Raw genomic sequence first — 26,598 nt, forward strand, 5'->3', positions numbered from 1 at the left:
CTATTCACTTGACAGACTATTGGCAAATTAATCAAATTACACATATATAACAATATTATGGCTTCAGAGAAGCCTATTCAAGACTAAATAAACCATCCATAATTGTACACACATTTGCACTCACTGGTGGTTCACCAAACAATGAGATAGGCAGCAGCTTGGCATTTTGTAGATGGGTGTTAACTGTAGAAAATACTTAATTGCAATGGAATGAGTCAGTATGCTTAATGCAGATAAGAACTTTAACTAGACACTGCCAAGTGAAGCATAGGGTTCACTACAATGTAATATTTATTGAGCATGAACCTTGTCCCAGTTTCTGTGCTAGACTCTGGGATACAGAGATGAAATTGTAACTAACACTTAGCACTAACTGGATGCCAAGTACTGCTCTGCATGGTTGCTATATTTATTTTAGGTTATCCTCATAAAAACCCAATTGGGTAGGTATTTTATTATCCCCATTTGCAGATGGGTAGACAGACAATGTGAAGACAAAGAGCTTGACCAAGATCACACAGCTGGTAAGTGGTAGAAGTGGGCTTCAAACCCAGACAGTTTGATTCCATAACCCCCAAGCTTAGTGCACATGATATACTGAGATGTGATGTGGTGCCTTCAGAGGTGTCCGCTGAAGTCCAGGAACACTAGTAACTGCTTACGTGCCAGGAACTGTTCTGATTTCTTCACACGTTTTATCTGAATTTTTAAAGCAACTCTGTGAGGTAGGTATTAATGTTTCCATATGTAGATGAGAAATAAGGCTCAGTAATTCTCTGAAAGTCAGAATCTGTAAGTAGTGGAACGCTCAAGCCATTGGGCCTGACTGATGCACAATTAACCACTATATTAATCAGGCTGTGGTCATTTCTGCAGTATATAAACAGAGTAGTCCTACTAGGGAAATCTAGGAATGCGTCAAAAAAGAAAAGGTGTTTCTGCTTGGCCCTGGTGGTTGAGAAGGATTCCTGTGGGCTGATATGAGGAACAACACCCTACGTAGGAAGAATAGCAGAAACAGGCATGGAGGCATTGAGGACACAGTCTGCATGGCTGGAGCATGGAGTGCCTGACCTGGCATGGGGAGTCAGGACAGGTGGAAGAGGGTCCACAGTGTCCGGAGCATGGAGTACCTGGCCTGGCGTGGAGAGGTAGGACAGGTGGAAGAGGGTCCACAGTGTCTGTAACCTTGAATAGCTTGCTAAGATTTGGGGGCTTTTATTCAGTGGATGAGGTACTGTGGAAGGTTTTTCTTGATAAGACTTATGTTTCAAAGGTTAGCCTGGTGACAATGGAGAGGATGCTGGGAAAAAGGTGTGGATACTGGAGGCAAGGGACTGGCAAGGAGGAAGAATGTGATAAGGCCTGGATAGGGCAGAGCAAAGGGAATGAAAGAGGCAGAGAACAATTTGAAGACAGAAATACAGGATCTGGAAAATGTCTACATTACAAGTTAGGTAGAGAAGGAAAGGAATCGAGAATGTCTAAAATTTCAGCTTTGGTGTCTGAATGTATGTAATTCATTTAACTGGAAACAGGGTTTGAGGAAAAGCAAATGGATTTAGTTTTGGTCATACAGGGTGATCAGTAGATGGCTCTGGAAGATCTTGGAGGGCTTTGTATGCCATTCTAGGGAATTCTGACTACTTTATCCTAGCGGAGAAGCACCTAATGGTATTAAATAAGGAAACAGATTGCATTTGCTTATCTTTGTGTCCATGTGGAAGATGAATCGAGGAGAGGCAAGAATGGAGAAGGTTGATCAGACAGAAAGCTATTAAAATAGTTTGGCAAGAGATGGTGAGAGTCTGAATTAGGGCGATAGTAGTCAGGACAACAAACGACAGATTTGAGAACTGTTGAGATAAATTAGCCTGACTTAGTGATTGACTGAGTGGGAGTACTGCAAAAATTGAAGAGAAATCAGAAGAAAATTAATAACTGTGGACTTGGTAATGCAAACATGGTGCCCTGCCTGATTTGGCATAGTAACTCCCACCCCTGGATTAGTCCTCAGCCAGAAAGAGTTCTTTTTTTTTTTTTTTTTTTTTTAAGATTTCTAGGTATAGACTCTTTAAAAAAAAACAAACTTCCTGGGCTTCTGAAAGCTCAGGGATTTGAGTCAGAGCGTGCCAGTACTTTGATTGCCAGGGAGTCTGTCCAAATACAAAGAAACTAAGCCAGTGATGGGAGGAGAGAGCCGAAGCCCTGATGACATTGCTTCAGGCCCCTGGATGACGCGGCCCATATATTTCTACTGGACACTATGCTTGAAGCCAGTACCACTTTGGACTTGCCAGTTACATAAGATTACCCACTTACTTGCTCCTTAAAGGGAAAAAACATACGGTATAGAAATAGCAGATGATGCAGAAGAGAGAAGTGTTATAGAAGCCAAGAGGAATTTCAACAAAAGCGTGGGCCAAAGTGTTAACATTGCAAAGAGGCTGGGTGAAACCAATGTTTTAGCAATTGATTTATCAATTGATGAAATTCTAGAACAATGGTTTTAAACTGAAGAGTGCTAATGAATTGAATGGGCACCTCTTTAAAATGTGGATCACCAGGCAGCACTCCTGCATTCTGGGCCAGTAGGTACACAGAGGACTATTGTAATCGATTGCTGGGTGAGTGGTGGGTTGTCCTGCATTGTGACATAAATAAGAGGGAATCAAACAAGTGTCAGAATGAGATTTAATTTCTCTCCTGGTGAGTATTTTGGCAAGTTATATGAAAGCATTAAAATTTTGCACACCTTCTTACCTAACAATTATATTGTCAAGAATTTAACCTAAGGAGATAATCATGAATGCATATAAATATATAGCTACACTGATTATAATGTCCATAGCTAACACTTAGTGTGTACCATATGCCAAGTACTGTGATAAGAGCTTTATGCATATTAATGAACTCTATTTTTGTCTCAACTCCATGAGGTAGTTAGATATATCAGTACTCCATTTTACATTTAGAAAATTAAAGCACCAGGAGATTAATTTGTTCAAGGTCACACAAAAAGTGGAGGATATGGAACCTAAACCAGTGCCCTTGATCACTGTGTCTCACTCTCTGTCCCCACAGCACTGTTAGAAGAGTGAAACATTGAAATAAATTCAAAAGTCCACAGTTTGAAGCCTGAGAGAGCACATATTCCAGAAATCAGCATACCACCAAGCAAATCATTCAGGACCTACACCCTGGAAACACTCTTTACCCTGCCTCTCCCCAGAAGATGATCAGAACTGATCCCATAGTACCTTACATCCCTGTGAAAATCAGTTGATGCCAGAAGGGAAAACCTCTCCAGTTGGCCATGCCTGGGCTCACATCTCTTTATGACCCATTATATTTATTGATCTGTTCCAATCCTGAGCTTCCACTGGATCCTCCCTTCATGAGCAGTACACTTCCCTGTAACTTCAACATCTTTGAACATTTCTCTGCCTCCTTACTTTAACTTAACCCTGGCTGCCCCCAAGAACCCTACTTTCGCACCTGTCCCAGCTGTGTTTTCCTTAACACCAGGTATACCCCAGGACCAGGTAGTAGAATAGGTGACTCATTAAGTATCACTGCAGCTTCTGAAGCATTACTCCCTCATTCTATAAAACCCTTTGCTTCATCAACACTCTCCCAAGGTGAGGTTGCAAAATTGAACTCACGTTTGTCACACAGATGTGCAGGGAACATAAAACTTTAGCTGTCACCTCTCGTTCACAGGCTTAACTCTCCTTTCTGGATCATTCCCATCAGTTGACAAGCCGAGTCACCATCCCCAGTTGTCCCTTGACTTATGACTGTCTGTATTCTTTCTTCAAAGAGCCAGTCTTCTGATTGTCTACTACTTGCACCTCCATATCCTTAGTTAATTTGATTTGTAATTTACTTAAAAGCTTTTAAATACAGAAAAATGCGAAGAATAATACAATAAGGGTCCATGTATCTACTACCCATTGAGCAAAGACCGGTATTTCTATATTTGTTTTAATCTAAGTAATTAAAATATTGCAGATAAAATTCACATCTATGTATTTCCTCCATTCCATTTTACCTCCTTCCCCCAGAGGTCACCATCAGGGATTTAAGGTGAATCCAAGCAGTGCTTCCATCCTTTTGTTCACAGTTTATTTACACATTTTTCCCTTTTGACGGAGGTCCATTTCCTGTTTTTCACTATAATATGATAAACAATGCTTCAGAGTATATCTTTATAACATTTCTTCCTGCCCAATATGCACAGAGTTTCTCTAGGGTCATGCTGTCTAATGTGATAACTGCTAGTCACATGTGTCTCCTGAGCTCTTGAAATGTAGCTAGTTTATACTAAGATATAAGTGTAAAATATTAATTATATTTCCAAGACTTCGTATGAGAAAAATATAAAATATCTCAATAATTTCATATTGATTACAAATTGAAATAATATTTTGCATATATTAATGTGTTAGTTCAAGCTGCTATAACAAAATACCCTAAAGTGGGTGGCTTGTAAACACAGAAATTGATATTTCACAGTTCTGGAGGTTAGAAGTCTGAGATCAGGGTACCAGCATGGTTGGGTTCTGGGGAGGGCCCTCTTCCAGGTTAGCGTGCTTACTTGTGTTATCCTCACATGGCAGAAAGAGAACTAGAGTTAGCTCCGTGGCCTCTTATAACAGCACTACTTCCATCCACGAGGGCTCTGCCTTCATGGCCTAATCACCTTCCAAAGATGTCACCTCATACCATCACTTTGAGGGTTAGGGTTTCAGCACATGCATTTGGGGGGCCACAAACATCCAGTCCATACCAGTTGGGTAAAATAAAATATGTTATTAAAGTTAATTGCATCTGTATCTTTTTACCTTTTAAATATTTAAATAATGTTTGTGGCTCACATATTTCTACTGAACAATGCTGCTCTAGGGTTTATAATTAAACCTGAAATTGCTAGGCACGTACATGCTGGGCAAATTTTCAGATTGATTATTTTCAACTTCCCTCAGTCCCACCCCTTTATTTAACACCCCCACCCTCCCACCCCGCCCCACCCCCTCCCCCACCCCGTATTCCCCAGTACTTGGTGAACTTTCCTCTGTCTGGGTTCCTCTGGCACTTAACATCTGTATGTCTCATTTGGCATTTCAAATATGCAATTTTGTATTTTAGTTTGTTCTTTCATATTGCGTTTTCCCCTTTACATCAAGGACCATATTTTACGACTTTGCTTCTCCAGAACTAAGCTCAGGGCCCTATACGTTAGAGCCACTCAAATATTTAAAGAAGATTTAGACACGCCGGTCTGGTGACTGTCTGCTGTTAGGCTGTGATTTGTCCTGGAACAATTTTATCTGATTTACTTAGAATATGCCACAAGTTTCTTGTACAGCCAGGCTTCTGCTCTCCATAATGTGAGAGAATTCCCTAAGAAGTAACATCAGTCTGTTTCATGATGAAACTGCCCATGTCTCCCCAACAAGCTTCTCACTTCGTGATGGGTCTGGAGTCTAGGGAACTGGTGAGGCCAGGGTGAACCTCAAGGGCATTTAGTTAGATTTTCAAGAACTTTTCATATGACATCACTTTCAGCCATTTTATGATATGCTGCATCATGTTCTATAAAATATGGCATTATTATAGTTTATTGGACTATAAGAAGCAGCAGAATTGCAAAAGACAAGGAGATAGGTAAAGAGGAATAAAAGCTAGAAATGAGTAAAGTACAGAAATCAGAGCTGCCTATATAAGCTAGAAAAGATGCCCTTTCCTCAGGGCTGGCTCAGCCTGGTACCCGGACATCCATACTGACTCTCTCAACTAGGGAGTTTTGTGCATAACATTGTCTTTGGTGTCCTGTGCAGTACTGTTTTGTGAAATGTTAACGCAAATGAATGGTTCAGTTCTTATGTTGGGGCAATTTCCAAATTCCTAATATGCAGCCACTGAGCAGCAGATAGGGACAAAGGCAAGCAAGTTTTAGAGCCCAGTATGAAACAACCAGAAGGTTTTCCTGAAAGTTCTCAAGTTCCAAAGGATGAAAGAGTGTTGATGTAGAAAGATCTGTGAAGAATGAAGGATTTCACACATAAAAGGCACCATAGCACTGAATTGTAAGTATGTACTATTTCCTTGCCTGGAGTGATCCTTAATTATATCTGAAATATATATATATATATAAACTAGCCTGCCCACTGGAGGCTTGAGGCATATCTCTTTATTCTCTTTCTTAAAGATGTAGGAGAATTCTTAGATAAGATGAATTAAGCAAAAATAAATAAATACAAAAGTGGGTATGCAAAAAAAAAAAAAAAAATGATACAATGAGAAAAGAAGAAAGCCTTAAACCACTGAAACCCTAGCATGCACATGAAAGTCTTCTCATTGAACAGAACTATCATAGAACATTAAGGTCCTTAAATATATTCCCAATTCTGTGCGGCCTGGACAAAGAGACACAGAATGATGGTATTGTTGCTTTGCTAAAAACGATGGAGGTGCGCACGGACCAGAAATGGGCTGGCTGCGGAATCCGTCAGAGACAGGAGAGGGGGCCACCCCTCTGCGCTGCACCTCTTGGTGTGGGATTGAGACTGAAGGCTTCAGAGGCATCTGGAGTGGTTTCTTGTGCTCCTGCACCAGTGATGGGAATTGAGGAAAACCTGGGAAATGAGCAAATAGTCATAGAGATTATATTAAAGGAAATCTGATCTTAATCTTGACCCATCGTTCTGAAAGTCAGTTAGAATCATCCGTGGTAACTTTTAAACTTACAGATATTCAGGTTCTGTCCCAGGCCTGCTGGATCAAGTATTTTCAAGGGCAGAGCCTTGGAATCAGCATTTTAAACCATCTCCTCAGGAGTTTTGTATGTAGCTATTTCAAAAGCTGGCATTTGGAAACAGCATTCTTATTAAGGGAAAGAGACACGCTGCTCTGATCCGGAAGGTGTTAAATTGAACATCAAAGAGATGAGTTAAATTCATGTTAACCCCAATTTGTCAGTGTGGAAGAGAAGCTTGAAATAGCAGAATGTGAATGGGTCTGGGAACTAGCCTTGTTCTAACACCTACTTTGTGGTCTTGGGGAAAATATCTCATATTTGTAAAGTTTCCTTCTCCCACCTTCTTTTTTTTATTTTTATTTTTATTTTTAGTTCTTCGTTACTTGACATTCTCAGATCAGGATGACTAAGACTTCCAAGGAAATGAGATTTTTCTTGCCTGTCCAAATTGTTACACACTGGTCACCTACACGGGTTTTGCTTTATACTCCAACGCCTCCACCTCACAAGTTTGTTTTCAACTTAAAGCATTTTGCCCAAGTATAGAACTGCACAGGCTATATAGCAATTATGTTTTTCCTTAGCACGTTATATATGACAAGCTGCTTCTCTCATTCTCCTCATATGGTCCTGAGGTGTCATATCACATTTTCTGGTTGATTAATTACTCACACACAATTATAGTGGAGAGTGTGATATTCATTCTTGAGAGAAGAGTCCCACTCGCCCTCTGTGTTGCTGTGCTCTCCATTTGCATCAGCAGCAGGGTAATAGAAAATGACTTAAATGGAATCAGTGTTGTTATCACCTGCTCTAAAACCTAAACCCTGAGCTCCCTTGAGAGCTTTGTAAATTATAAATGATGGAATGAAGGTTTAATTCAGTGCCTCTGAGATTCCCTCGTATTTTTCATTTGCTCTTCTGGGACATCGGATTTTTTTCATTTGCTGTCAGGTTAATAATCTAGGAAGGAACACTTAGAAACTAGACTCATCACTGCGGGTCACAGAGCTATTCCACAATTTATTCATGTGTTGAATGTTTTCATAGAATTAAAAAGACCTCAAGCTTCGCCATTGCTGAGAAACAACTTGCTTTGTGTAATCTTTTTGGGGAAAATCCAAATAGAGCTCCACACTAGCAGTCAGAAGATCTGGGTTCTCATTCAAACAGAACCTTCCTAGTCTTGTGACCTTAGGCTAGTCACGGATATCAGCCCCTTTTCTCACACTCTCATCAAATGGGGACGATGAGACTTTCCTGCCTGACATGTCTGGAAAGATCTAATTAGAAAAATACATTAAAAAGTACTTTTGAAAATTATAAAATATCATATGAAATAAAGTTATTATAATGTATTATTTCGATTAGAGAATAAGAGATGATAAATCTAACAGGATTATCATTTGAATTTATAACACTCATAAAAATGAATATTTTATAGATTTTTAATGGCCAAAAATTATCATGTAAGTACTGTCAAATCATATTTTTTGTTGAAAAAGTGATCCTTTAGGTAAAAATAGCAGGGAGTTGGCCTTGTTTTACGTTCTTCTAACCTGTGTATTGCTAGTTCCCTGAGGAAAAAAAAAATTTTTCATTGAAATGTCACTATGGCTGTTTCTAAGCAACATTTCACCTGAGTGTTTGGTTAATTACAGGGATGACCATGTTTACTCCAGCATTTTTCCTTGTTATTTGGGAAGAAACATGGTCATGTGTATATAACTTTTATGAGCAACAAATACATAATAATCCCTTGTACTATTCTCGGTGCCAAAATGATGTCAAAATACAAAGACATACTTAAGTATGTCATACTTAAATTTACAATTTAATTGGAGAGGTAAGACATAAGTACACAGAATTGTACCAAAATATAGTATGTAGGAAATGGCAACCATGAAGATAGTCTGCTTGTGTTGTGGATGGACAGAGTGAGGTATGCACTAAGGAAGTTATAAATGGTGAAAGAGAAAGTTGACTAGGTAGTGCAAGAAATACACAGAGTTTCTTAATAGCCAGCATGCTATGCAAAGGGAGCTTTGCAGGTCATTATTCCAGAAAGGGCTTTGTGAAAGTAATAAGGTGATTATCTTAGCACACGTTCCCCGCATATAAAGCCTAAGGCAAAGCATATATGCTAATGCTTTATTGGGGAGCATAATCCCAGGGAATCAAAAGTAAGGGAACAGAGGAAGAGACAGGGAAAGGAGGAGGCCAAATCTTAGAAACAGGATGCACCACCGGGCTGGCCACAGCGGGTCACTGGGTCTTGCAGGACATCTTCAGAGAGACTACCTGATACTAGTGCAGCTTGAAACAACCCACGGGATGAGAGGAGAGTGCAAGCAATCTAATCTCTGGCTTCTTCCTGTCTCCTGGCCATTGGTCCGACTCTGCTCCACGAGGTGTTAATGTCCGTTTGCCTCTAGGTTGGATCAGCCAGCTTCAGGCAGCCACTAGGGAAGCCAGAGCCTCCGTGGGTCCAGTGCAGCAAGGCACTATCTGCATGCAGGTATGCAATGGTGGTGACAGTGGCAGCAGCTGAAGCTTGGTAACTATAGTCATAGAGCCACCGCTGCTGGGAAGCAAGGCAAATAGGGCACACAGTTGGGAGTAGGAGCTTGTGAGTGGGGTCACGGAGATCTGGGATGGCACATGAATAGAGTCCAGTCAATGATTAATCTGGTATGTGGTGCCCAGGAGAATGACAAAGGCTGTACAAACAAAAGAAATTTTAATCATAGATGGATGACAGCAATCATTTATGGAATATGAACTTGCACTAGAATAGTGGGAATGGTATGAGGCACAGAAACGAATTTAGAAATGTTTCCCAAGAAAGGCTTTCTGTTTGTTTTAAAAGCAAATATGAGATAGGGGAGAGAGGAATGGGAAAACTAAGCAAAACAATGTGTTCCTAAAGTGGATCAGAGTCTGATGCAGTTTTCTTGAGCATACTGTGGTAGGTTATCATAAAACCTAGACTGCTGTGTTCACAAAATAATTTTAAGTGTTGGAAACAAAGTGTATGCCTCCCATTTCATCTGTGGTACCACACTTCACACTTTTATTCTATGAGTGCAGTTGATTTAGGATTAGAATTTAGAATTCTCAGTTCCTGTTAAGTGCTTTAATCCAACTTTTTGTTGTTGTTGTTGTTTGCTTTTTAGACTTTGGCCCCACTGTGCTTATGTTTGTTATTCTTCTGAACCTTAATTAATTTCACAGAGAAGTTACTTTACATTCAAACTGTTTTTTCCCACTCAGCCCATAGACTCTGGTCATACTGGATATTTCTTGGGTCTCTTAGTGTAATAATGATCCTTTTTTGCATTGTTAACCATCTTGTTCAATATCCTTTCCTGACGAGCAGAGGCATAAGTGTGGAAAAAGTTCTAATGAGGTCCTATTCCAAAATAGGGCACTCCTTTTCCTTGGTTATGGTTTGTGGAGCTTAAGCAATTATTGGGGGGAAACAAATGCCTAAAGCTTTGTCAAATCAGAGGCAAGTCAAAGAGTCTAAGGCTAGGATATCTGTCCAAATGGGACTATAGGCAGAAAAGAAGCCAAGTTTGAAGCCAGAATGGTCAGACAACAAGGGGAGCCGATATTAAAAGAACCAAAGATAACAGAGGGGAGATAAGCCTGGCACGATTTCCAAGCTACGCACAGGGGCCTAACGTAGCCTAGGAGGAGATGCTCATGGCGAAAAATGTCCGTATGTTTTAACAACTGTCAACTATTTGCCCCATGTACCCTATTTTTTAAAAAGTCACTAAATTTAATAGAAAAAAAATGCAATGCATGTGACATACCAGTGAAGGATAGCATGAGTGAACACAATGGAAACAACAGTGCAGCATTTTAAACTGTGACCAGTTAGCCACGGACCACAGCATGTGGCCTGCCTCATTCAATCGTTCTCTTCTGGTAGTTCACTGGCCCTCTCTTAAGGGGGCTCTCAGTTTTAAATGCACTGCAAGCATTTGGGTAGCTATGACACACAATGGTCAGAAATAAATTTCTAAATAAGTTGATTACATGAAATCATAATTTGTTTGTTTGTTTTTTTAAATTTTGAGACGGAGTCTCACTCTGTTGCCCAGGCTGGAGTGCATTGGCATGATCTCGGCTGACTGCAACCTCCACCTCGTGGATTCCAGTGATTCTTCTGCGTCAGCCTCACAAGTAGCTGGGACTACAGGTGCGCACCACCAAGCCCAGCTAATTTTTGTATTTTTAGTAGAAACAGGGTTTCACCATGTTAGCCAGGCTGGTCTCAAACTCCTGACCTCAGGTGATCTGCCTGCCTTGGCCTCCCAAAGTGCTGGGATTACAGGCATGAGCCACCACACCGGACCCGAAATCTTAATTTTTTAACCCATGGAAAGGGTTTTAACTTTGATGTTGTGCTGGGTTTCCTTTGAAACTGAGTCATTGTGCACGAAATATGAAGACTACTGAACATGAAAAATTTAATAGAATGCAGTTTCCACATCCTGATGTGGAAAACATATATAATAAATAAAAACCAACCACCACTTTGGTTGTTCTAGCAAACTGCTTTTATTGGTCAGATGGAAATCACTCATTCTAACAGCTGAGAGATATTCAAATGAAGGTAGTCTTTCATTTTCTCTAAAATTCTTCAATTTAAGAATATTGAGTTTAAAAAAATGACTTCTTCTGATATCAAAGGTAGACATGGTTACAGAACATGTGTAGCAGACAATGGATTAAATATGCTTTCTGTAGAGACTCTACATCACTAATTAAAATTTTTGATAATTCTCAAAGAAGAATTAGAAAACAAGTATAGCACAGCATGGACTTTGGAAGCAGACTGTGTGATTCGAGTCTTGGCTCTTTTATTTTTTAGCTTGTGACCTTGGCAAATGACTAAACCATTATTGCCTCAGTTTCTTCATCTGTAAAATGGGAATCGTAATTATAATTTCCACATGTCTCACAGAGTTGTTATGAAGATTAAATGAGATAACACAGGTAAACTGCTTAGAACAGTCCCTGACTCATAGTAAGTACTCTCTATAAGTGTTAGTGGGCTGAAATTACTATTGTTAATTAAATAAAAAGGAGAAAGGAAACTTCCTCAACAAATAAGCAATATAAACAAGATTTCAAAGAATTGGTTACCTGCTTAAAAGAACAAACTTTTTCAGGCATATTAAATATACTGGTTTTCTTTAATATTGTTTAATATGAGTAGATATTATAGGAGCAACAGGATGGTATGCCCACTGCATGGTAACAGCCATGACTGAGTGGGTGCTGAGTGAGGAGATGGGAGGAGACCCTAAAATTCATCTCCCTGAGGAGTTCTGGGCTGGGATTTTTAAGGGGACCATGAGGAGAAAGGGGATGGGAAACTGGGGCCATTGATTGGTTGGGTTACAGGGGATGAAATCATCAGGATGTGGAAACTGCATTCTTTGGTGAGTCAGCTTCTCGTGGGATCCTTCAGGCAAGCTGATGTCAGTAGTTTCACTGGTACGTAGGACCTGAAAGAGTATCTCAAATGGAAAACTTAACATTATATAATGTTCAAGCTGTTATCCATAGAGCAGTTAAGGGGAACTATAATTTTGTCACAGGGTCTACATGATTCTGGGACAAAAGGCAAACAGCTATGAGGAAGCAGGTCAGAGAGCAAGCTGACCTCATAATCCATGCTGAATGTACCACAGGCTTGGTTTATTTTACATTCCCCTTGTCCTTTTTTCCTTGATTAATTTTATAAAGCTTCTAGGGATGGTTTCATAAAGACCACTACTTAGTAAAGTAGTATCTTTATTAAGCAATCTTCATAGAGTTTTGTTTCCATTACTATCTGTGAACAAAAATAGTTAAACTGCATCTTTTAAAATTTCTAAAAATCGATATATTTTTGAATGAGCAAAATTTTCATTAATTTGAGAAAAATGCATCCACTTAGTTTGGAAGATTTTACTGTGTGCTCATCCACCCAGCCAACTCTGAAGACCACAGGTCAGGTATTTACAGTTGCCCTATTTTATAGGTAGAGACTTTGAAACACAGTCCACCCAGATATTGTTCAAAATGATCCAGAGAATCTATGATGACATGTTATCCCCTAATCATCTTCACTTCCAAATTTACTTCTCTCCCATTTCTTTTCTAAGTCAATGCAACATCAGCTATTAATTATAACAAACCAGTAACCCAAGACTTCCTTTGATTCTTCTTCATTCACTCCCACAACCAACAAAGATTAACTTCCTTAAATATGGTGGACCTTCCTCGTCTCTCCTTCCCTAGTGCCACTGCATCAGTTTCATTCCTCATCACAGTAACCATATTTCTTCACTAGGTTTCCCTAGAACCAGGCTTGGCTCACAATCCATTTTCCTCATTGCAGCCCAAGGGAACTTCCCATAAGGAAAACCTCCAAAAGCAAAATCAAAAGAAAATAAAATTCTCTAGAATTGTATAGTAATGGAAGTGAACAAAGACAGCTTAATGGCTCCTTAGAGCCCTTGGGACACATTCCAAGCTCCACGCATGGCATTTAAGGGTTTTCCTAGGAGAGTCTTCAGTCTTTTCATTCTCTGTTTAGAACTCCGTCCTACCATTTTGAATTATTTGCAGGCACCCAAAGGGTGCAAGCTCTATCAGATTTCCATGTATTTACATAAGCTGTTTTCTCTTCCTGGAATAGGATAAGAGGATTGGCTGTCACTTTTCCATCATTTTTTTTTTTTTTGGCCTTGTTAAAGTGTGCTTAAGCTTTAAGACTCGCTCAGGTGGTACCTACTTCCCACAGAAAATCTCCTGAGTTGGGTATTCCTCCTCCCACTATAGGCAGAGTTTCTCCTTCTACCTCCTTCTCTGGATTGTGTGCTCCTTGAAGGCATGGGTTTTGTCATAGTAACCTTTTCATACAACAGATAAGGATTGACAGGTCTGGGTCATGGCCTTTATCGAAGCACGCTCTTCTGTTTAGTGTGAACTTGCTTACCCCAGTCTAGATACTTGAACTATAAATAAGCTATTCAATGTGGCCATCTAGTGGCCAAAGTGAGAAAATAACTGCATTATTGGGTAGTTGTACATTGATAGACACACCTTGTATTAATATTTAAGCTCCAGAGTTGTATTGATATTTAACCTCCAGAGCCCTGTCCACTCCCATGCCTTCCACTCACTTTCTACTACTTAAAGCAATTTTGCTCCCAGATATTCAACTATTCAGTAATAATAATAATACCTTATGCATTACAACTTTACTAAACATTTAATACACCCACACACCCACACAATGAGACAGCATTTTGGTACTATTATCTCAATTTTACTGGTGAGCAAATTGAGATTCTGGGATGTTAATTAATTTTCCCATGGTCACATAGTAATTATGTGAAAAAAAGTAAAATTGATCTGAAGTCAGACGACTTATTCATTAGGTAATATGGAGAAAACTGGAATTGAATACAGGACTTTTGGCCTCAAACATGTTTCTCTATTATTGAATTTATCACATTGTTTTATAGTAGTTTACTTCTCTGTTTATAATTCATCTTTTTTTCTTATTGCCTAGCACAGTGCCTGACACACAGTATGTGTACGACACGTGTTTGTTGATAAATATTGCAAATGAGTGTATAATCATTAAGTTATAGCGGAAAGAACTATTTGACTCAAATTGATGCACAGAGTAGACATTTAAATAAATATTTTCACTTCTGTGCTTTTATACATACTGTATCCTTGGCCTTGAAATATCCTCCCTCTTGTCAACTTGATAAAATTCTCCTGTTCATCAATTCAAATGTTGCTTTCCCTTAAAACCTTCCCCAGTGTTTCCCCAGGCAGAGATAAGTACTTCCTCCATTGCATTCTCCAGCTCCCCGACACAGCTTTGTTTAACTCTTATCACATTCCTGTAATTATTTGTTTACACATCTGTCTTCTCCAGACTGTGAGATCTTTGGCAGCAATTCAGGCAGAAGGAACAGCAGTATCAAAGCTGCCAGCTCTGAGTGAACATGCTGGGCAGTTTGCAGCCTGGGCATGGTGTGTATCCCGATGCAGCAAGCTTAGGCAAAGCCTAATGATATGCCAACGAGATTTGATTTTACAGACTGCTGTCTTCAAATCCGCTGGGGGGTACATAAGCCCTTTCCAATGGTTCCAATTCTGAAATGTTTATATTACACAATTCTTTAAACTTAAGACAAAAAACGTAGATGTCACAGTTTAAATATGGTTGTATACATAGTTTTTCAAAATTCTATTAGGGAAAACAGTAAGAAAAAGACAGAATATCCCTGCTGTGGACCATGGACAGCCATGGATCAGCTTTGCGCCATCCCCTGTAGTGACTGACCTTCCCATCTCTTGGTCCTGGCTCCACACCCAGAGTCCAAGGCACTATTGCAATAATTCAAGGAGGCTTCAACTAGAAATGCCCATTTCATTCCCTTTCATTCCTTAACACCTATTCCATCTTTTATGACCCAACTTAAGCTTTATCTCTGAATGAAGCCAGTAGTCCACTGGGATTTTACTTTTTCTGGATTGTTTTTGCACCATAACTTTGACATATGATCACATATCATCTTACATTGTTCTCTAATATTGTGTGTGATATAAAAATACAGTATTGCAGTCTTCTTGAGGGTAGGGACAACGTGTCTCTGGTTTCTCCAAAAGACCTACTCAGCACAGTGATAGGCACATACCTGATCCATCTGCAGCTTTGCAGCAAAGGCACAGACATCACTTTACCACTGGTAGAATTTGTGGAGAGGTAGAAGTCACCCTTTAGTGGCAGCAGGTGGTATTAAGACAAAATCACAGGATTTAGAGTAAGTCTTGGGTTCTCAAAACTGTCTCCACCACCTGTTGGTGGAGACATCAATTCCTTAACCCTTGGAGCCACAGACCTTCTTTCCAAAAGAGTGCATATCATATGTGGAGTGATGATCATGGGACCTGGTGTATAACCAGCACCCAGTTTGCAGCACTCGTCATTCCCATTGCTTTTCAGTGTTCACGGAAATGGATGCACCATTTGAAGTAGAATTTGGTTGTCTTCCTCATATCTGCTCATATACCATGTAGTTTTTATTTCTGTTAATAAGGCTCAACATCAGTTAAAGGTCTAAAGTAGTTGTAAGACAGTCCTTTCATTCTCATCCTCCTGGTGGAGTGTTGTGGGAATCAAATAGAATACAGCAATTAATTCCAACTCAAGACCAAAATTTGTTAGTAAATAAAGCATTGATGGGAGAAGGGCCGCATATTTTGCAAGGAAGATGTAGATTAGATCATTTCAGTTGGGTTACCCTCGAAGGCTAAGTCAGTCTGACTAACGCTGCCACTCAGTTATATGCTCGTGCTATCAGGGAGGACTTAGGAAATACAAAGTTTGCTAGATCTGTACTAACATGTCATGGTACATAACAACTGAAATCAGGCACCTGAAACTCATTGTGCTTGCTAAGACACAGGCTTGATCAAAATCGATATTAGTAAATGTTAAAGTCTCTTTGACCAAAATAACCAGAAGGAAAATGTTACTAACCTCTTGCACCCTGACTTATCACACTGGAGTGTGATATCAGGCTGGAGTGCAGTGGCACAATCTCGGCTCACTGCAACCTCTGTCTCCAAGGTTCAAGCAGTTCTCCTGTCTCAGCCTCCAAGTAGCTGGGATTACAGATGCATGCCACCATGCCTGTCTAATTTTTGTATTTTTAGTAGAGATGGGTTTTCACCATGTTGGCCAGGCTGGTCTTGAACTCCTGACCTCAGGTTGTCTGCCCACCTCAGCCTCCCAAAGTGTTGGGATTATAGGTGTGAGCCACCACGCCCAGCCTTATACTATTATTCTCTGAAGTATTTTCTTCCACTCGATTCCAAAACCCAATCTTCTTCCGGTCACTTGAGTATTTAGTAAATATTCGCTTATTAATTCAAAGAACATTTATTGGATGCCATGTGTGTGAGACACCGGGAATAATACTGCTCCCCACCCTCCAACTCCCACAGAAGAACAAACCTGCCATGGAATAAATGAATATTAACTATGTTATGCCAATTGCTTTCTGAGTCCAACACCTCTGTATTTCATACTTACTAACTGCAGAATCACAAAATGTTAAAATATGAAGGGATTTTTAATTTTATGAAAACAAAAAGGTCTAAGAGATTGTTTGATTTGTTGAAAGTTACAGAGCTATTTCATGGGGAGCTGGGACTTGCCTCCAGGCCTCTTAACCTGTTTGCCGCCCACACCCTTTTCTCCCTTACTTCTCAGAAGACCAGTCTTCTTTTCATTCTTCATTTGAACTGCTTTTCTTTCAATCTCTCTGCGTCCACTCATTCAACAAATGTTTATGCTCCAGGAAGCTCACGATTTTATTGTCTTCCCCACATCTGTTCATACACCTTGTGGTTTTTACTTCAGTTCATGTAATCACTCGCTATTCCTTAGGCAGGTCAGAAACCTCCAAGTTATTTAATTTATTTATTTATTTATTTATTTATTTATTTATTTGTTTATTTTGAATCAGAGTCTCACTCTTGTTGCCCAGGCTGGAGTGCAATGGCACGAACTCGGCTCACTGCAACCTCCGCCTCCCTGGTTCATACGATTTTCCTGCCTCAGCCTCCCAAGTAGCCAGGATTACAAGCTTCTGCCACCACGCCCAGCTAATATTTTGTATTTTTAGTAGAGACAGGGTTTCGCCATGTTGGCCAGGCTGGTCTTAAACTCCTGACCTCAGGTGATCCACCCGCCTTGGCCTCTCAAAGTGCTGAGATTACAGGTATGAGCCACCGTGCCCAGCCAAAAACCTCAAAGTTACTTTTAACTCCTCTCTCCCCTCACGCCTCACATTTGATAAGTAGATAGATTCTGTTGATACCAGTTGCTAAATGTTTCTGGAATCCAGACTTTGTTGTTCATGCCTTTTAATGTCATCCTAGTTGAGGTCCCATCATGTGTTGCCTGCTGTTGCAATAGCCTTCAAGCTGGTTTCCATGGCCTCCAATCGTGTTTTAAATTCTCTACTACTGCTAGAATGAGCATCCACTACTGAATAAAAAGGAGGAGGAGGAAAAGGGGAATCTAATTGTGTAAAAGGGACAAGAGAGTAATAGATTTATAATTTACTATTTCATTGAGGAAAAGGTTAAAACCAAAAAAAATTAAAATAACAAAAACGTTAGCTAGAAATTAAAAGCCTTTGTCAGTGTGGCTCTCTCTAAATTTCTCTTTCCATCTCCTGTGAGCCCTGACATCTTTGAATCATCGTTTATAGACCTCTTTGTGTCCTTTTACATCTCCATGCTCTGGTACATATTTCTTCACTCTTCCTGGAATGTGCTTCTGCCTTGTGTGCAAATGCTTCCCTTTCTGTGTCTCCAATCCATTGTGTGGCAGTTGTAGCATTCACACATTGCATGGTCATTGTCAGTGTTTACAGACGTACATTCCCTTCAGACATCTAGAGTTCTGTCTCTTAGTCACCATTGGCCATCCACTGCACAGTGCCTGGCACATAGTAGGTGCTTGTTAAGTGAGTACCTTACTCTCTGAACGTGACAGAGAAGTATGCAAACAGTATCATTAAAGTGGACTTGTTGCAAAATAGCAATATACATGAAGACCACGGAAGCCCAGAAGACCCCCCCGGCCCTTGTCAGCAATCCTTGCATGTGAACAGTTTGTATGCTAACATCTGCTGGTAGTAGGCAGGTTACGGCAGTCCTCTGCATCATTTTACTGCGACTTCATTCAGTTTGAGCTTTTGCAACCCCCTTTGACTTTATCTCTAATAGCTGAGTCACAGACAGCCAAGAGAAGGTAAACTAAAAGAGACACTTGCTCTAGTGACTCTCCCTTACTCGTTCTGGAATTTCTCTTCAGGAGAAACATTAATACAATAGCGGCATCTTTGGGGTGGGGCTGATTTAGGGCTTTTAATTTTTGTCTAATCTTTTTGTAATCTGCATGGCATTTTCCATTTTATTATTATTATTATTTTTTTTTTTGAGTCAAGGTCTGGCTCTATTGCCCAGGCTGGTGTGCAGTGGCGCGATCTCAGCTTACTGCAACCTCGACCTCTCTGGGCTCAAGCAACCCTCCTGCCTCAGCCTCCTGAGTAGCTGCCACCACAGGTGTGTGGCACCACATCTGGCTAATTTTTGTATTTTTTGTAAGACAGGGCTTGCCATGTTGTCCAGGCTGCTCTCGAACTCCTAGGCTCAAGCAATCCTCCCACTTCAGCCTTGCAAAGTGTTAGGATTACAGGCGTGAGCCACTGACTGCCCTTCTATGGTTCCTTTTATGGATAACTGTTTTCAGTAGAATTTCCTTGGGACTATAAGACACTATTACTCTTGGCTTTGAGAGCACTCTATCAGTCTCAGATACTCTGTAAGGTATTTCCAGTGGAGAATGTATCACGTCTCTTATGCCTGGTTTCCCCCTGCACCATGCTATACTTCTCCACTTTCTCTTCTTGCAGGAATTGTTGCCATTGCCACCCTAACCGTGCTGGCCTATGAACGTTACATTCGCGTGGTCCATGCCAGAGTGATCAATTTTTCCTGGGCCTGGAGGGCCATTACCTACATCTGGCTCTACTCACTGGCATGGGCAGGAGCACCTCTCCTGGGCTGGAACAGGTACATCCTGGACGTACACGGACTAGGCTGCACTGTGGACTGGAAATCCAAGGATGCCAACGATTCCTCCTTTGTGCTTTTCTTATTTCTTGGCTGCCTGGTGGTGCCCCTGGGTGTCATAGCCCATTGCTATGGCCATATTCTGTATTCCATTCGAATGGTGAGTTGAAGACTACAGATGCCCCCCTCCTAAACCACATCCAGGGTAGAAAATTTTGTGTGGAAAATAATGAAAGTCTTCCTATGTCATCAGTAGTTGCCCAGAGGTAGAGCAGTTCTAGGGGACTTCCCATCTGGTTGAATTTTATGCTATGAGTCACTTTCTGGAAAGATCAATGCAGAATAGCATTTACTCTCTCTCCATCCCTCTCTCAACCAAAAGAAGGAAAGAAAAAGCTTCTGACTGGCAAAATCAGCAACCAAAAAACCCTACATTACCCAACACTCTTAAAATTTAAGAATTTAAAAAAGGGAATTCAACACTTCCCATAACTTTGTTTATTCAAAAGTCATATGAATTTGACTAGAGAACAGCACAGATGTTTTGTTTGGCAATCACACCAGAGTCATAAAGGGTAAGAACTGACCACAAACAATTTCACGTTGTGCCAACAAGAACTTTCCAGTTTGAACTCAAACCCAGTGTGGAGCAGGCTCCACTTCCCAGTCTCTGGCTTTGGCCATGGATGTTTCCTTCCTCATTCACTGATTCTTCCAATTCTGTTCTCTGCTTCCGTCTCTAGTCTCTTGCTCACTCCGTCAAACCCTTCTAACTTTCATCTTTTAAAAATCAGACTCAGCTACATGCATCACTTTAAATCATTTGTTTCTACATTCTTCACACATGCCAACTTTGTTAAAGACAAAATCCCTAGATCAGTTCAATCATCTATTTTCTCCATGCCTGTAGTCAAACTGCAAGGAGGAGCTGGAAAAAAAACAAAACACATCTGTCTACACTTAGATGTCCTCTCAGCCTTGTTCTAGCAACCTTTCTATCCCTGTATGTGTGGTCTACTGTCTCCACACTGTGACTATTACACAGCCTCATTTCTCATTTTAATTTCTTACCCTACTGTCTCCTCTCATTCTTTTTTTTATTTTATTATTATTATAAGTTTTAGGGTACATGTGCACAACGTGCAGGTTTGTTACATATGTATACATGTGCCATGTTGGTGTGCTGCACCCATTAACTCGTCATTTAGCATTAGGTATATCTCCTAATGCTATCCCTCCCCCATTCCCCCACAACAGTCCCCGGTGTGTGATGTTCCCCTTCCTGTGTCCATGTGTTCTCATTGTTCAGTTCCCACCTATGAGTGAGAACATGCGGTGTTTGGTTTTTTGTTCTTGCGATAGTTTGCTGAGAATGATGGTTTCCAGTTTCATCCATGTCCCTACAAAGGACATGAACTCATCATTTTTTATGGCTGCATAGTATTCCATGGTGTATATGTGCCACATTTTCTTAATCCAGTCTGTCATTGTTGGACATTTGGGTTGGTTCCAAGTCTTTGCTATTGTGAATAGTGCCTCAATAAACATACGTGTGCATGTGTCTTTATAGCAGCATGATTTATAATCCTTTGGGTATATACCCAGTAATGGGATGGCTGGGTCAAATGGTATTTCTAGTTCTAGATCCCCGAGGAATTGCCACACTGACTTCCACAATGGTTGAACTAGTTTACAGTCCCACCAACAGTGTAAAAGTGTTCCTATTTCTCCACATCCTCTCCAGCACCTGTTGTTTCCTGACTTTTTAATGATCGCCATTCTAACTGGTATGAGACGGTATCTCATTGTGGTTTTGACTTGCATTTCTCTGATGGCCAGTGATGACGAGCATTTTTTCATGTGTTTTTTGGCTGGATAAATGTCTTCTTTTGAGAATTGTCTGTTCATATCCTTTGCCCACTTTTTGATGGGGTAGTTTGTTTTTTTCTTGTAAATTTGTTGAGTTCATTGTAGATTCTGGATATTAGCCCTTTGTCAGATGAGTAGATTGCAAAAATTTTCTCCCATTCTGTAGGTTGCCTGTTCACTCTGATGGTAGTTTCTTTTGCTGTGCAGAACCTCTTTAGTTTAATTAGATCCCATTTGTCAATTTTGGCTTTTGTTGCCATTGCTTTTGGTGTTTTAGACATGAAGTCCTTGCCCATGCCTATGTCCTGAATGGTATTGCCTAGGTTTTCTTCTAGGGTTTTTATGGTTTTAGGTCTAACATGTAAGTCTTTAATCCATCTTGAATTAATTTTTGTATAAGGTATAAGGAAGGGATCCAGTTTCAGCTTTCTACATATGGCTAGCCAGTTTTCCCAGCACCATTTATTAAATAGGGAATCCTTTCCCCATATCTTGTTTTTGTCAGGTTTGTCAAAGATCAGATAGTTGTAGATATGCAGCATTATTTCTGAGGGCTCTGTTCTGTTCCATTGGTCTATATCTCTGTTTTGGTACCAGTACCATGCTGTTTTGGTTACTGTAGCCTTGTAGTATAGGTCAAAGTCAGGTAGCGTGATGCCTCCAGCTTTGTTCTTTTGGCTTAGGATTGACTTGGCGATGCAGGCTCTTTTTTGGTTCCATATGAACTTTAAAGTAGTTTTTTCCAATTCTGTGAAGAAAGTCATTGGTAGCTTGATGGGGATGGCATTGAATCTATAAATTACCTTGGGCAGTATGGCCATTTTCACGATATTGATTCTTTCTACCCATGAGCATGGAATGTTCTTCCATTTGTTTGTATCCTCTTTTATTTCATTGAGCAGTGGTTTGTAGTTCTCCTTGAAGAGGTCCTTCACATCCCTTGTAAGTTGGATTCCTAGGTATTTTATTCTCTTTGAAGCAATTGTGAATGGGAGTTCACTCATGATTTGGCTCTCTGTTTGTCTGTTATTGGTGTATAAGAATGCTTGTGATTTTTGTACATTGATTTTGTATCCTGAGACTTTGCTGAAGTTGCTTATCAGCTTAAGGAGATTTTGGGCTGAGACAATGGGGTTTTCTAGATATACAATCATGTTATCTGCAAACAGGGACAATTTGACTTCCTCTTTTCCTAATTGATGCCCTTTATTTCCTTCTCCTGCCTGATTGCCCTGGCCAGAACTTCCAACACTATGTTGAATAGGAGTGGTGAGAGAGGGCATCCCTGTCTTGTGCCAGTTTTCAATGGGAATGCTTCCAGTTTTTGCCCATTCAGTATGATATTGGCTGTGGGTTTGTCATAGATAGCTCTTATTATTTTGAGATATGTCCCACCAATACCTAATTTACTGAGAGTTTTTAGCATGAAGGGTTGTTGAATTTTGTCAAAGGCCTTTTCTGCATCTATTAAGATAATCATGTGGTTTTTGTCTTTGGTTCTGTTTATATGCTGGATTACATTTATTGATTTGCATATGTTGAACCAGCCTTGCATCCGAGGGATGAAGCCCACTTGATCATGGTGGGTAAGCTTTTTGATGTGCTGCTGGATTCGGTTTGCCAGTATTTTACTGAGGATTTTTGCATCAATGTTCATCAAGGATATTGGTCTAAAATTCTCTTTTTTGGTTGTGTCTCTGCCAGGCTTTGGTATCAGGATGATGCTGGCCTCATAAAATGAGTTAGGGAGGATTCCCTCTTTTTCTATTGATTGGAATAGTTTCAGAAGGAATGGTAGCAGCTCCTCCTTGTACCTCTGGTAGAATTCGGCTGTGAATCCATCTGGTCCTGGACTTTTTTTCGTTGGTAAGCTATTGATTATTGCCTCAATTTCAGAGCCTGTTATTGGTCTATTCAGAGATTCAACTTCTTCCTGGTTTAGTCTTGGGAGGATGTATGTGTCGAGGAATTTATCCATTTCTTCTAGATTTTCTAGTTTATTTGCATAGAGGTGTTTATAGTATTCTCTGACGGTAGTTTGTATTTCTGTGAGATCGGTGGTGATATCCCCTTTATAATTTTTTATTGCGTCTATTTGATTCTTCTCTCTTTTCTTCTTTATTAGTCTTGCTAGCGGTCTATCAATTTTGTTGATCTTTTCAAAAAAGCCAGCTCCTGGGTTCGTTAATTTTTTGAAGGGTTTTTTTGTGTCTCTATTTCCTTCAGTTCTGCTCTGATCTTAGTTATTTCTTGCCTTCTGCTAGCTTTTGAATGTGTTTGCTCTTGCTTTTCTAATTCTTTTAATTGTGATGTTAGGGTGTCAATTTTAGATCTTTCCTGCTTTCTCTTGTGGGCATTTAGTGCTATAAATTTCCCTCTACACACTGCTTTGAATGTGTCCCAGAGATTCTGGTATGTTGTGTCTTTGTTCTCATTGGTTTCAAAGAACATCTTTATTTCTGCCTTCATTTTGTTGTGTACTCAGTAGTCATTCAGGAGCAGGTTGTTCAGTTTCCATGTAGTTGAGCGGTTTTGAGTGAGTTTCTTAATCCTGAGTTTGGTTGCACTGTGGTCTGAAAGACAGTTTTTTATAATTTCTGTTTTTTCACATTTGCTGATGTTTCCTCTCATTCTTACCAAATAAGCCTGCTTCTGATTTATCAGACAAAACAAAGCCATTATCAAGGGTTCCTTTGACTCCTTACCTCTCTTTACAGAAACCACTGATTCTTAGGACTCTCTCTTCAGTTACAGGGTGACAGGAGAGGTCTCCCAGGACCAACTCGATTCTGTATTCTGATTGCTCCCCCACCCCCTTCCATGCCCCAGAGACACTTCTTAATAATTTTCTCTTTCACTTTTATCTTCACACTCTCCCTTACCACTGGCCCTTTCCCTTTAGCATTTTACCAGGCTATTTTTTTTTAAATCACAATCTACTCTCACCTCCCTCTAGCTATCACTTTATTTTTCTCCTTTTTGTCACTGCTAACTCAAAGAACCATTGGTGACTCTTGGTGCCACATTGTCACTCACTAACCATTCATTTACCCAATATTTATTGAGCATATAAAATGTGCCAATTTCTTGCTGTTATAGACTGAATGTTTGTGTCCCTCTCAGATTCCTATGTGGAATCTCTAACCACCGATGTGACAGTATTTGGGGATGGGGCCTTGGGAGGTAATTAGGGTCAGAGGAGGTCATGAGGATGGGGCTCTGGTCTGATGGGATTAGGGGATTAGTGTCCTTGTAAGAAGAGACACCAGAAAGCTTGCTCTCTCTCTCTCTCTCTTTCTATCTCTCTCTCTGTCTCTCTTTCTGTCTTCCCACGTATGCATAAATAAGAGATCATGGAAGCACACAGTGAGATAACAGTCAAGAGAGGAGGCCTCAGAATGATACCTACCTTGCCAGCTACTCTACCTGGGACTTCCCAGCCTCCAGAACTATGAGAAATACATTTCTGTTGTAGTTCAGGGAGTTGGTAGTTTAGTAAGTTTATCTAGCATTCAGTCCTCAACTTAAGGCAAACTGGTGACTCCTTCCTCTACCACACTGCCACTAATACAGCCCTCATTTCAGGTCACTGATGAGCTCCCAGATATGTGATCCCATGGACACATTTTTATTCCTTTCTAGTATCCTCAGCGTTTGAGACTATTGGCAACTTCTACTTTCTTGTGATGGTCTCCTGCCATCGATTCTAGGGCGCCTTTCTCTGCTGTCTTTGTTGCTGACTCTCTGGCCCCATCTTCTTATCTCTTCCAAGGGCTTCTCTTCTTTGGGCCTCCCCAGCATCCTATGTTTAGCTCTTGTTCCATGCTACACACTGGCCTCGGGTGGTCTTTCATACTGCCAGGATTTCTCCTTCTGACACAAGCTTGATAACATCTCCATTTCCAGTTCAGATCTTTCTTCCAGCCTCTAACAGATCCTTGTAGTCAATTGCCTATTGAACACCTCCACTTGGATGGTCCACAGACTCATCAAATTTAACAAATGTAAAGATTAATTTGTCATATTTTCCCTAAAATCTTCTGCTCCTCTATTTGCTTTCTCATTGAATAGTCATCATTCTTAGCTACCAAGACCAGAAATTAGAGAGTAATCTTTGACTATGTGTCATCCATGTCTCCCCCAACACACAACTATTGATCAGTTCTTATCCATGCCACTTAAATGTTTTTTTGTTTTGTTTTGTTTTTGTTTGTTTTGTTTTGAGACAAAGTTTCACTCTTATTGCCCAGGCTGGAGTGCAATGGCGGAATCTCGGCTCACTGCAACCTCTGCCTCACAGGTTCAAGCAATTCTTCTGCCTCAGCCTCCTGGGTAGCTGGGATTACAGGTGCCCACCACCATGCCCGGCTAATTTTTAAAATATTTTTAGTAGAGATGGGGTTTCACCATGTTGGCCAGGCTGGTTTCGAACTCCTGACCTCATGATCTGCCTGCCTTGGCCTCCCAAAGTGCTAGGATTACAGGTGTGAGCCACTGCGCCCAGCCCTATATTTTTTGGTGTATCCAGTTTTTCCTCTCCCACTGCCACAGACTCAGTTAAAAAAAAAAAAAAAAAAAAAAAAAAAAAAAAAAAAAACTTAGTTCTCCTTTTTAAAATTTTTGCTTTCCTCTATTCCATTCTTTGCACACTGCCATCAGAGTAGTTGTTCTCAAATATTACCTTCAGAAGTTCCACTGTCTTTGTGATTAAAAATAAAGCCCCTGGGTGCGGCCGGCAGGTCCTGTATGGCATCTCCTGTCTACCCGTCCAGCCTCGTTTCTTGACACTCCCCTCTTCTTGCCACCTCAGGATGCGGCCATTGGTAATATTTCCTGTTTTCAGAAACTGACTTGTTATTTTGCCTCTTGTCCTAGCACACTTTCTTTCTCTGGAACATTCTGACTCTCCTCTTTACTTGACTAATTCCTCCTTCCCTCAGAAGGCTAACAGCATGATTTTCTTGCTCTAACCCACCCTCAGAACCAGTTACCCATCCCGTGTACCACCGTATCCTCCCTGTTTACCTCCCTCGTGGCTTCTACCCGCTCAGTGCGCATCATCCTCAGCAAATAGTGAATTCCTCAAGAGCAGAGACCGGGTCTTATGTATTTTCTCACCTGTGACTGGAACAGTGTCTGCATGTGATCAGTGACTGTTTTTGGAATGAGTTACAAGCAGAGGGCATAGAAAGGGGAAGACAGGAGAAGGGGTGAAAGTGTGAAGAGATTTGACTTTAGCTGCTACCTAAACAGAGAGCTCACTGAAAGTAATTTGCCTCAGTTTC

The 26,598-nt window shown here is 40.5% G+C and overlaps 1 protein-coding gene across 1 annotated transcript in view; it reads left to right on the top strand.

Moving 5' to 3' along the window:
* The window catches only part of OPN3 (opsin 3), a 48,709-nt gene that overhangs the window by 15,050 nt on the left and 7,061 nt on the right, over positions 1–26,598 (top strand). The window contains exon 2 of the mRNA XM_002809252.6: positions 19,285–19,604. Coding sequence (XP_002809298.2) covers positions 19,285–19,604 — 320 coding nt within the window. The remainder of the gene's footprint in view (positions 1–19,284; positions 19,605–26,598) is intronic.

The sequence above is a fragment of the Pongo abelii genome, chromosome 1 (genome assembly GCF_028885655.2).
Source record: "Pongo abelii isolate AG06213 chromosome 1, NHGRI_mPonAbe1-v2.0_pri, whole genome shotgun sequence".
Classification (NCBI taxonomy): domain Eukaryota; kingdom Metazoa; phylum Chordata; class Mammalia; order Primates; family Hominidae; genus Pongo; species Pongo abelii.